Raw genomic sequence first — 13,428 nt, forward strand, 5'->3', positions numbered from 1 at the left:
TACACAGACCATCGAAATAAATTACATTCAGACAATGCAGAAATGCTAATTTTTATAATGAAAAATTTAAATATTTAATTTTTATTTTTAATAACTGTTTAACAATCAAGAGAATTGACAATAAAATATTATTTTAAAGTAAATAACAATATTTTCTTTTCTTTATTTAATTGATAATTAACTCCATTTTTTAAATATTGGAATGTTTCTGCCGGATAATATCCGGTTTATCCGAAAAAATAGTGTCCAGCCGGATTATCCGGTATCCGGTCGCGAGAGTATACGTTTATCCTATATCCGGCTATCCGGTAAAATCACTATCCGGTGCATTCCTATAATAAAGTTGTTGTTATTTACATGAGGTATATTTCAAATGTACACAACTAAATAAAATATATAATAAAAAATAAAAAGGAAAAATTTTTGATTAATTATTTGTATTGGATTAGTTGTATTGGATTGATTAAAAAGTTTTTTCGGATTTGTCAATAAAAATAAATGTAAAAATTATTTTTTAATTATTTTTAATTAATTTTAAATATTAAAAAGTTACTTTGATAACTATTTATGAAAAAATTTGCTGCAGTAGCCCATAACTCCCATGTCCGTCTTCGAGAGGTATCTCGTAATTCAGGAATTTCTCGTACTAGTGTTTCGAGAATCCTGAAGCATCACAAATTCCATCCCTATCATATCTCAATGCATCAGGAACTTCATGGCGATGATTTTAATAATCGAGTGGTGTTTTGCAATTGGGCACTCACACAAATACAAAGAGACCCACAATTCTTTTATCGAGTAATGTTCTCCGACGAATCAACTTTCACGAACCATGGCAATGTTAATCGTCACAACATGCATTACTGGAGTGTGGAAAACCCACACTGGTTACGTGAAGTTGAGCATCAGCGTCCTTGGTCCGTTAACGTTTGGTGCGGAATCATAGGTGACAAACTAATCGGTCCCGTATTTATTGAAGGTACATTGAACGGAGAAAAATACCGTAACTTATTGCAAGATGAACTACCGATTCTGTTGGAAGATGTACTTCTCGAAGTGCGACAGAACATGTGGTTCCAGCATGATGGTTGTCCAGCACATTATTCAGCAATAGTACGAGAAGTGTTAAATCGTAATTACAATGATTGCTGGATCGGTAGAGGTGGTCCGGTAAATTGGCCTGCCAGATCGCCAGACCTTACGTCACCAGATTTCTTTTTGTGGGGTTACCTTAAAGAAAAAGTGTATACAGAAGTACCAAATACTCGAGAAAACATGGTGAAACGTATTAGATATGCTTGCGCACAAATAACGCCAGATACACTTTCTACATGTGTACAAGCATTCCAAGCTCGAGTTAATAAATGCATCGAAATGGAAGGTCATCATTTCGAGCATTTATTGTAATTGAATAGTGAGAGGCGAGGGGACTCATCGAAATAAAGCACCCCGATGGTGAGAGAAAATGGCAAAAACTAATTTTTACTGATTACAGCGCCATCTATCACGATTTGAAAAAATGTTTCGGACAAAACTTACGTATTTTTTTCCAAGGAATCCGAATCTGCAATAAAAAATGGGGGTTCCCATTTGAAATTTCAAAGTTGCCACCCGCTCCACCCTCAAAGGGCGGTGGGGGCGAGTTAATTTTTACACATGCAGACGTCCCCCTTGATAATATTAAAAGTTTATTTGGGACATTTTTTCGTACAATGCTTATTTTTCGAAATATTTAGTTGTCTCAAGTTAAATGAGACACCCTGTATATGTATATTTTTTCAAACATTTATATATTAACTTAATTGGTGCATTTAAAAACAGGAATTTCTTAAACTCCAATAGCACTCACTTCAAATCATCATATCTTTTATACTTTTGATTTTCGGACTTTTTGCCAGAGGAAACTTTTGATCAGCATCATCTAAACTAAAACATATTTCAATTTCAGCCAATTTAACCAAACTCATTTTTTTATATAAAATATGCGGGGTTCTTTATAATTGAGTCCATCTTTTATGATATGAAATATAAATGTGATTCGGTATCCATTTTTTAATCGAATTTTCACAATCTCTGTTAAATTCTTCTGGTGGGGTTAGATGGTAAGTGAGATAGTGGGTGTTTACGATAATTCAAGTTCGAGTTAGTTTCACTAGGACCGAAAAATGAGATAGACATAACCATCTAGAATCTTTATGATTTATGACAACTCAACGCTGTCTTGTATTGCTTGAGTTAAATTAATTGAATTTGTTGAGTTTATAGAGCAAATTTTATTGTAATAAAAAAATGTTAACTGCAAATCAGTCTATGAAAGAAACAAATAATGTTGGTATGTATGTTGGTATACCTCTTTAATAAATATAATTATATATATATGTATATAATTATATTTATTAAACTCAACAAATTCAATGAATTTAACTCAAGCAATACAAGACAGCGTTGAGTTGTCATGAATCATAAAGGTTCTAGATGATTATGTATATCTCATTGTCGGTCCTAGTGAAACTAACTCGAACTTGAATTATTGTAAACACCCAGTGGCTTAGTTTACACCGATTGTTTAGTACGCGTACCAAGTACTAAATCTGCTTCTTTGATTGGCGCAGATTTTACACTAAACGATTAATACCTATCGGAGAAGCAGATTTAGTACTTGGGACGTGTACTAAACAATCAATGTAAACTAAGCCAGTGAAATGGCTTTATCTCTATTGAATTCATAATCACGCTTCTTTTTGCGTAATTGGATGTTAAGAAAAGAAATTTAAAAATCTCCCCAAAAATGGGTTTTTTATACCAGTCAAATATAATGCACCCATCTCATATTAAATAATTTAGTCTTAAATAATCTATATTTACTAATAAATAACATTAAATAAATAAATAATAATACAACCAATAAATTTCAATTAGACTTATGTTACTTATATTACAAAATTAGAAAATGGGATTATTAAATGTACAGCGGAGATGATACTACATTCAATTACGTCAACTTGCTTATAACAATTGCGCTTCAGCGCTTCATTACCCAGTCTTCAAACGATATTCGATATCAAGAGACACGGTAGTGTCTCAAGCCAAGTTCACGCGCAGCGCAAGACCGAACGTGTATCTTTACGCGAGCCCGAAGAGCCCAGAGAGCCGAGATTATCGGAACTCGATAATGCCTGGGCCGATCGAGTTGATAATAGTCTCAATCGATAGCGCATACCCAAAATATATTATAAAAGTATGCTTGTTTTTGCTCTACGTGCTCTATAAATAAATATATAAAAATCCAAAGTCGAAATGTCAAAAATATTATCTTAATTTCTAGGATGTACAGTTATCATTTTTCACACTAGATGGCTATAGTGATGTTAGTAGCTAGGTTTGTGTTGGTGGCGCTATAGGAAATAGCCGCGCATACCAAATAACCTTACAGAAGATGTGTCAAAATAATAATATTGAATTCGGCCACTCGCACTACATTGCACTGGTGCACCATATATGTAATACTCCTATATTGCTAGTCTCGTATCTTCACAATGAGAGAGATGAGCCCTATAAAAGAGAGATGCACGAATTCCAAATATGGGCATGGACGGTCAAGCCTCATTATGCGCAGGCGCGTCTATTGAGTGAGTGTGAGCGAGAGACAAAGCATTAGAAAATAAAACGGAAAGAACGCGAAACAGAGAAAACATTACCCGGTCGCGCCCGAATGTATATTTGCAACGTACCTCTGACGGATAAATGTTAATTAACGAATAATAATATTTGAAGAGAAAGATTGAAATTATAGATGCAGGGTTTTTTATTTTAATTGACGTTCTAAAATATCTCGAGAATAAGATATGGAATTGGAAAATGTAATCTTTTTATGTAGAAGCGTTTTTGATAGTTCAAGCAAGTCATTATTACTGTTTTAAATGGAACGATCCTAAGATTTAATTTACATCGATTCCTCAGAATATTCAGCGTAAAAAGTTGTACGAGTAAAATAGACAAAAATGGAATACAAAATATTTTATGCTTTAATCTGACGTATTTCAACATAAAATATCTCGTAAATATTTCTTCAAATCTTCATGAAATAAATCATCTCATCAGTAATCTTTTTCAGAAAAGAGAAATGATGGTACATAAGTAAATACATAAAAGACGTACATATTAGATTGGATCAAATTTAATGTGAAATTATAAGAAATACATTTTACTTGGGTTTTTTGAATTTGTGAAATGTAGGATAAAATAAAGATTGTGCTTATGTCCACAATTTCTTTTAATCGGTTACGTATATATAATGTTATATTTTTATGAATATCTTTACACAATTAGTCGTGATTAAATAATATTAACTTTGTGTATTTATTTCGAAGATAAACTTCCATTCTTTGCTGCCTTTTTCTGACACAAAAAACAAATTCGCACCATCGCACAGATCACGAATATAAATTATGTGAAAATATCGCCTAACGCTGTTTTAGAAAATGTAACCGCATGCGCACAAAGCAGCTGGACCGTGCGCGAGAGAGAAGCTATTATACGTCTGCACCGTAATGTTTGGGCTAAGGATCGACACTCTTCTAGCGATATAGGAGTATTACATATATGTGGTGCACACTCAACATTGCTTAATGTTCACCAGTTTTTTATTCGTGTTCATCAGAGTAGTGTAGTGCAGTGTAGTGCGAGTGATCAAATTCAATATAAATGTATTAAGTAAAATAAGTGTATATGTATATAGGTTATAAATATTGTGTTTTAATTTTACCCATTGAAATATATACCATACTGGAACGAGCACGCCTTTGTTCTCGACCGGTCAGATGGAGATAGCTGTTCGGATTTGGATCTCTCTATCTAACCAACAGTCTCGGTCACGTGTTCACGGCTACTATTAGTCGAGAGTAGACGAGATAGAAAGAGAAATCCGGTACCGAGTCACTGCCTTGTCTGACCGTTTTGTCGAATGGAGGGGGTAGCGCCTTCCAGTATAGTATATATTTCAATGATTTTACCCAAGATCTATAGAGAGAAGGTTACCTAACGCGCAAAGAAAGACGAGCGGCAAGAGGGGCAAATGCTGAGCGGGGCGAGCGGCAAGAGGGGCAAATGCTGAGCGGGGCGAGCGGCAAGAGGGGCAATGATGATCTCATCGACAAACAGTAGCTGTCTCTCTCGCACGTTTTAGTGTTTTCTCTCTCGCTCCTTTAATATAGAAATGCTTTGAGTTTTTATCGAAAAAATACTTTTATTTTGTAAAATATTGATAGTACTGAAAATTGCGAAATAATAATTGAAAAGTAAATTAGAAAGGCGCTATAAATTACATATATTGCAAATTATAGCGCTAGATATTTAACGTTTATAATGTTAAATATCGCTGCAACAGATGCATTTGTAATACAAATTGCTTTGTACTCGTATTTAGACTGTAATATCAATGAAAATAAAATATAATTTGGGGATATACACAAAAAACATCATTTGTAAAGTAGTAAAATAAAAGAAAAAATAGTACATTGTAAACTTTAATTACTAAGAAACGATAGTCACTGCACGTAGCAAAACTAATATGTGTCAGGATGGGATCAACGGAGCGGTAGGCGGAATAAAATAAATGTCCAGAGGCCCTTGTGTGTTGTTGACGCACTTTATTGCGCACCATGTGCCTCGTCTGAGTTCCGGTCTAGAACTGCCTGACTAACTTTTCTCGCATACAGCTCTGTTCGATTCTTTACTTTCGAGATTAGGGGTCGATATATATATATCGACCTAACTAAGTATCGAGATGTAGGTCGCCATTTATAAAATACGTTCTGGGGGTCGATTGTGTATCTTTGTCGACTTTCCTCGCCTCTCGTATTTTCATCTCACATGAAAAAATACGCGCGATTGGCTATAAGCGTAGTGAAAATGCGATATCCTTAGGCTCACGAGAGTGAAAATCACAGATGTGAGATGTGAGTGCGAGCAATGGTCGAATGTTTGTATATCATATTGTATTATCATATATAACCAAGTACAATCGGCTGTGTTCCAATATTATTTTTATCATTATAATTCATTATAATTTGAAAATAATGAACGTTACTGAGAAACAAAAAGACTTAATGATCCGTTTCATGCAACAACACCCCGATTTTGGAAGGATAATGTAGATACAAATAAGATATAAAATATAAATATGTCATATGAATTTATATCCATTGTGCGTTACGTTTGATATCTATATATACCAATTTTTTTTATTTCTCTAAAATATTTAATATTTATTTTGTTCATAATATTTTTTTATATTGTCTAATTCTAAATCAAAAATAAAATATAATTTATTTGTATCTATATACCTGTACAATTTGAGAAATGTATTATCCGAGATATCAAATGGATCCTGTGTATCCCTCAATCTTCTCCTTATTATATTTAAATTTCTTTGCTGCCTTTTATTCCTATCTCTCTCATTTTCTTCTATCATCAGCAACATAACCAAATCCATTTTTTATACGCTGGCTCCGTGAGACTGCACAATACGATGCAAATTCGACACAATTTGACTGAATTCGACATCTAAATACTTGTCGAATAATCTCACGTGAAATAATTCGCATTTTCACTATAGTGAAATTTACACAATCAAGTGAATGTTCACTTTTGTTATTTTCACTAGGTTTTGAAATACACAATCGACCCCCTGGACAACCTTAATCTAGTTTCTTATTCGTGATTGGCTTACAGCTCGGCCAATCCTGCGAGTACATTCGTCCCGGATGTTTTAATACATGAAACAAACAAAATATAATACGATGACAATGTTTTCGCACCGATAAAAATAAAAATAAAATATGTCGCAAACAAAAGCAAAAATTATAAAAAATGTTCATAAATCAGTCTCTTCGGGCTTTTCTGCCAATCACAGTTCTGTTACTGAGTATCACTTCACTGCTTAAATGCTACTTAACTTAAATACAATGTGTAATCTTAAATATTAGACCTTAAAATATTAAGCCTTAATCTTAATTCAATTCAGATAACGGTTTAAACCATAGTTTCAATCGGTCAGGTGAAAGAATTGAATTATAGGGTTTCTGAGTTATCGGAAACCCAGGAATATCTTCAATAACATAACGATTTTTGTTAAGGACTTTGGAAACCAAATAAGGACCTTTATATATAGGTTTTAGTTTACGATCTTCACCGGGCTTGGAAGCCGAGTCACGTATTACAACATAATCTCCTGGTTGATACAGAGGTGGTTTTTTATGTCTTTGATCGTAATATTCCTTGTTATATTGCTTGATTTTATTGGTAGCTTCTACGGCTATTTCTCGACTTACGGTTCTATCTTCGTTCAAATTCAATTCTGTTTTGGCTAAGGTACAGAGAAATGAAGTTAAATCTGAATCTGGTCGATTACGTAACTCATAGCCCAATAATAATTTTGATGGGGAGGCTTTAATGGATTTATGATACGTATTGTTCATTACGTATTGGATGTCATTTAGACAATCAGACCAAGTAGCTTGATTTTCCACTACCTTTCTAAGAGAGGATTTTAAAAATCTATTAATTCTTTCCACCAATCCGTTCGCCCATGGTGCAGCTACGGCTACCAGATGATGCTTAATCATTCTATTTTCAAGAAATTCGGCAAATTCACCAGAAGTAAACGCAGTTCCTCGATCCGAAATTAAAACTTTCGGGTTACCGAAGGTAGAAAAGATAGGATTTAAATGTTTGATTACTTCCTTTGAACTAGTCGTTTTGCAAGGACAAAGCCAAGTGAATCTAGTGAAAGCATCAACCAATACTAATATATGTTTATATCCATTTAGAGTTATAGTCAAAGGACCAAAATGATCTAAGTGTACTACGTCAAATGGGACATCTGGTGTTTCTGTAGTTTGCAGATTTCCTCGTTCACAATTTGAAGAAGCGTTGGCGAATACACACACCATACAATTATTTATATGTTCTCTCAGTTTACTACGCATAGACGGAAACCAGTAATTAACTCTCAGACTCTCAAATGATTTATCAAATCCGCAATGCGCTAAATTATCATGATATAAGTATAACAAATGTTTAACCATAGTGTCAGGTACGAAAAATCGTGGCTTATCAAGACACTTACGATATACTAGTCCTTCTATAAGAGTAAACTTGTGACGACGCCTTAAGGCGTCATCCCTACGAACCGCCAGTTCGGAGACCGAGCCCGGTCCGAACGGCGGCTAGGTGGGAGCCCGTCACGGGTGGGGATCACCGTGACGGGTATAAAAGGCCGGTCTCGGCCGAGACCGGGACAGTCCCGTCCGGCTTCGAGCGTGACATCTCGAAGCCAATCCTATACGAGCCAGGGCGCTCCCTGACTCTACCGGGTGCTCCCGGTTCCCGACCGATCTCCGTATACGAGCCAGGGCGCTCCCTGACTCTACCGGGTGCTCCCGGTTCCCGACCGATCTCCGTATACGAGCCAGGGCGCTCCCTGACTCTACCGGGTGCTCCCGGTTCCCGACCGATCTCCGTATACGAGCCAGGGCGCTCCCTGACTCTACCGGGTGCTCCCGGTTCCCGACCGATTTCCGTACCCGAGCCAGGGCGCTCCCTGACTCAGCCGGGTGCTCCCGGCCTCCGACCGCGTGCGCTTACCGCTATACCCGGCTTACCGCTATTCTGTACGGTACCTTGCGTTTACCGCTTTTCTTTGTATTCGTTGCTTTGCATCTTGCGCCTACCGCTATTCCTTACTTTCGTTACGGTATCTTGCGGTTACCACTATTCCTTGTATTCATTACTTTGCATCTTACGCTTACCGCTATTCTGTACGGTACCTTGCGTTTACCGCTATTCTTTGTAATCGTTGCTTTGCATCTTGCGCCTACCGCTATTCCTTACTTTCGTTACGGTATCTTGCGGTTACCACTATTCTTTGTATTCGTTACTTTGTATCTTACGCTTACCGCTATTTTTGTTACGGTATCTTGCGTTTACCGCTATTCTTTGTATTCGTTACCTTGCGCTTACCCCTATTCTGGGTACCTTGCGTTTACCGCTATTCTTTCGCCTAGCTTGGCCGAACCAAGTCCGACGGCAGAACACCCTGTATATATTGTACATAAGAAAGCTAAAATATATATCATAGTTTACGACTAACCGCGCCTACTTATTTGGAGTCTCACCCGTTCCGCATTCCGAATCCTGGCACCGGCGAGCTTAACCGTGCTAACCGCTCCCATACGGGGAGCCGCACCGTTACAAACTTTTCGTGCTCAGCTTTCTCTAGTTGCTGGGCCAGTAATTGGATTTGAGGATCAGCAAGCTGTTTAACTTGCAACTCTTTTTCTATAGATACCGATTCAATTGTAGAAACAATACGGCTAAGAGCATCTACGTGAACCATTCTCCGGCCTTCGCGATGCAAAACTTTAAATCTATAATCCTGAAGTCGAAGCGTCCATCTCGCGATTCTTGGATTCAAATGAGCCTTGTTCAGAGCATAAACTAGCGAATAACAATCAGTAATCACTGTAAAGTTAAGGCCATAAAGGTAAATATGAAATCTCTCTATTGCTTTTACTACCGCTAAAGTTTCCAATTCAAAAGAATGATATCTGCTCTCTGCAGAATTGGTAGTTTGACTGTAGTAGGCTATGGGAGCCCATTGACCCGATTTTTGCTTTTGCAATAAGATAGCAGCTACTGCGATAGAGCTAGCATCCGTATGCAGTTCTGTTTCTAACAGTGGGTTATATAGTCTTAATACAGGGTATGCTATTAGACAATCTTTTAAATGAGCAAAAGCTTGTTGACAATTATCATCAAAAATTATCAACAAAATTGAGTAGATTTCTTCAGAAGATTATGTAGAGGTTTAGCGGTTGAGGCAAAATTAGGTATGAATTTCCTGAAATAACTTGCCAAACCTAAAAATCTCTGTAACTGTTGTACATTAGATGGGACGGGAAAATTCTGAACTGCTTTTACATGTCTATCACTCAGGGTAATATCCGTTGTCGAAATAACGTAACCTAAATATTCTATTTTTGTTTTCAGGAAGCAACATTTGTTATAATTTAAATCGAATTCATAGCTTTTCAACAACAATAATGTTTGCTTTAAAACATCTAAGTTTTCCGCAATTGTGGAAGAGGGTATCAAAATGTCGTCTATATACACGATAACTAGATCCTTTCTAATAAGAGGCTGTAAAATTTGAACAATTCTTTTTTGAAATTCGGCAGGAGCTTCACAAAACCCGAATGGTAATCTGGTATATTCAAATTGCCCATCTGGAGTAGCAAACGAAAAATATTTCATGAAATCTGGATGAATCTTTATTAAATGGAATCCATCCTTTAAATCCAGTAAGGTGAAAATAGTTTTATTCCCTAACCTGGATAAACAATCTTCTATCAAGGGAAAGGGGTATTTTTGTTTAACTACACGTGCGTTTAGAGGTCTTAAATCAACACAAAGTCTTAACTGTCCATTTTTCTTTCGAACAGGTACCACTCTCGCACAATACGGCGATTGGCTATATTGTATGATTCCCCTATTTAGTAAATCGTCAGTTATCTGTCTAATTTGTAGACGTTCATTATACGCAAAACGTCTGGGCGCGAAAGCGTATACAGAATCGTCTTTAAGTGTTACTTTTACACTATAGTCGTCTTCAACGATAGGAACTTTAGTTTCATTAACTGTTCTTAACAAATCAGTCAGTTTTTTATCAATTTTTTCATCAAAATCAGTTTTAATATTCGATAATTTAATATCCCAATCATTTGAGGGATTTTCTAAAACGTCTGTTGACGCAACCTCATTGAACAATTTAACTTTTTCAGCTAAATCTATATCAGCTGATTTACGTATTATTATTGTTAAATCGTTATCGTTGTAGAAATCACGACCTAAAACTATGTCATTAGACCAAAAATAGTTATCTAAAATATGAAGTTTAACCTTATAGCGTTTTCGATTATACAGGATTTGAACGACCCAAGATTGGTTAATGACGTCATTGCAACCTCTCCACCAATGAAAGACTTGCATTTATAGTAAAATAGTGATTGATCAACCCTGGGTCGTTCAAATCCTGTATAATCGAAAACGCTATTAGTTTCGTGCGTCGGTAGAGCCGACAATTTCAATGTAACAGTCTTAGAACCAATAACTGAAATCTTTGTATCGTTTAAAGCTTTAAATTGGTTTACTACTGGTTTGTCAAAGTGAGCATTATTATCAATAAATTTTTTGTACGTTGACAACCGAACAAAAGAAGCCGGACTACCGGTATCGAGTAAAGCTAACAAATTGCACGTAATATTATTTAAAGAACAAATTTCAACAGTTGAGTTACTTTTCTCAAACCTTCGAGTCGAATTCTTATCGAGGCAGGCTACCGTTGGCAGATCCTCCTTAGATTCTTCGGCTGCTGCTACCGGGGCTGCTGACGCTGATGACGTGAGTGAAGACTGCTCTTTTCGCTTTAGTTTGTAGCAATCCGACTTGATGTGTCCTTTCACTTTGCAGTAATTGCAAACAAGATCCTTTGAACTCTTCGCAAGAAGAGAAGTAGTTTTCTTCGTTAAGTCAGTAGAATCCTTAGTTTTTTCCTTCCTTATTGGAGGAGGCGAGTTCCTTTTGGATGGAGCACCGCAAGAACTAACAAGATGATCCATATCTTCCAGAAATTCTTCTATTGATTCAGATTTCCGCATTGCAGCAATTCCTCTGAGAGACATATTACCAATACCGTTTATTAATAATTGAATACGGTCACGAACTGGCAACTGAAGATGATGCATCATTTTTAACTTTTGATTAGCGTATTCTTGAAAGCTTTCCTTAGGGTAGATCCATTTACGAGCGTCCACTTTCTGCATCGCAACGTGGAAAGGAACCCTTCTTTTGAATCTTCTTACGATGGCTTCTTTAAACGTATTCCATGTTATTCCAGCAAGGTTAGTTTCCAAATCGAACCAATCTCTAGCGTACTTCTGCAACTTGCTAGTACATGCTAACAAAGTGATATTATCCGAAATTCCATGCACACTGGCTGCTAATTCAACCCTACGTACCCAAAGTTCGACATCTTCGTCTTCCGTTCCACTATAGACGGGAATCTGGCTCGCCAACAACGATACCGCTTGAGCAGGAGGTACGTTTGACAGCGATTGATTAGTTGAACTATTCGTTGTACTAAACGGACTTAATGGTATCACAGCAGGTTCAGGATTAATAAAAGAGGTAGATTGACTTCTATTAACATTACCTTGATTGTTATCCATCAATTGAGCAATCATAGCCCCTTGAGCTTTTATTTCCTCATGATATGTCTTCATTTGCTCTTGCTGACATCTTATTTGTTCCAATAAACTAGAAAATGCTGATTGCCAAGCATTATCTGCGGATTGAGCGGAAGTATCTGCGGATTGAGCGGAAGTACTATTTGTTCCACTTTCACTAGATGCGGCTGCATCCCTTAAATCAATCGATTCTCGATTCTCACCACGTGTTTCCTTTGCGGCAAGATCCACTAAGGCGTCGATGCATTTATGATGAGCCTTAAGAGGGGTAAGACCGTATCTCTCCATTAATTTCATGAGGTCCACTAACGAGAGCTTCTCTAATCTCGCACGATCCAACTCCTTTTTGTGATCCATTTCTAATGTGTATCACCTTCACTAATTAGTCGAACGGTCTAAATGTTTAACTCAATAACCGTAACATCGTGTCCAGTTGCACAAGACAAGAGCCAATCAGCACGTGTCGTTCTGGTGACAAACCAATAGAGCGTAGCGTCTAACAAAATGGTTGCCACGATGCAAGCCAATCATCGACGGCGACTCTTATGAGGCCCGAAAATGGCGGTACTAACGCGAACCGACGCGATGACCACGCGGACGCGATAAAGATGGCGGTGGATAAAGGACATTAATTGATCCTTGCTGCACTGTGCACTAATGTGCTCAACACCCTTACAGTTAATGTGCACTAATGTGTCAAATACAACCGTAAACGGTCCAAATCGATCACAGTTGATCACAAATCCAGTCAAACCGATGGTTCGAATCCCACTTCTGATGCTGTAAACTTTAATTACTAAGAAACGATAGTCACTGCACGTAGCAAAACTAATATGTGTCAGGATGGGATCAACGGAGCGGTAGGCGGAATAAAATAAATGTCCAGAGGCCCTTGTGTGTTGTTGACGCACTTTATTGCGCACCATGTGCCTCGTCTGAGTTCCGGTCTAGAACTGCCTGACTAACTTTTCTCGCATACAGCTCTGTTCGATTCTTTACTTTCGAGATTAGGGGTCGATATATATATATCGACCTAACTAAGTATCGAGATGTAGGTCGCCATTTATAAAATACGTTCTGGACAACCTTAATCTAGTTTCTTATTCGTGATTGGCTTACAACA

General features: G+C 37.0%; 1 protein-coding gene across 2 annotated transcripts; it reads right to left on the reverse strand.

The window, feature by feature from the left end:
- Positions 1–5,628: 5,628 nt before the first annotated feature.
- LOC136997339 (uncharacterized) lies at positions 5,629–13,428 on the reverse strand. Of its 2 annotated transcripts, none has more exons than XR_010888127.1 (2): positions 9,258–13,428; positions 5,629–8,156 (listed from the first exon to the last, which is right to left on the reverse strand). XR_010888127.1 is itself a non-coding variant. In XM_067348013.1 (2 exons), the coding sequence occupies exons 1-2, from the start codon at positions 12,660–12,662 to the stop codon at positions 10,941–10,943; spliced, it is 1,638 nt and encodes a 545-aa protein (XP_067204114.1). In that variant the 5' UTR covers positions 12,663–13,428; the 3' UTR covers positions 5,629–10,940. The 2 variants fall into 2 exon arrangements, 1 of the variants encoding a protein (XP_067204114.1); XM_067348013.1 differs by having other exon boundaries at positions 5,629–12,424; positions 12,509–13,428.

This window comes from Linepithema humile, chromosome 1 (assembly GCF_040581485.1).
Source record: "Linepithema humile isolate Giens D197 chromosome 1, Lhum_UNIL_v1.0, whole genome shotgun sequence".
NCBI lineage: Eukaryota > Metazoa > Arthropoda > Insecta > Hymenoptera > Formicidae > Linepithema > Linepithema humile.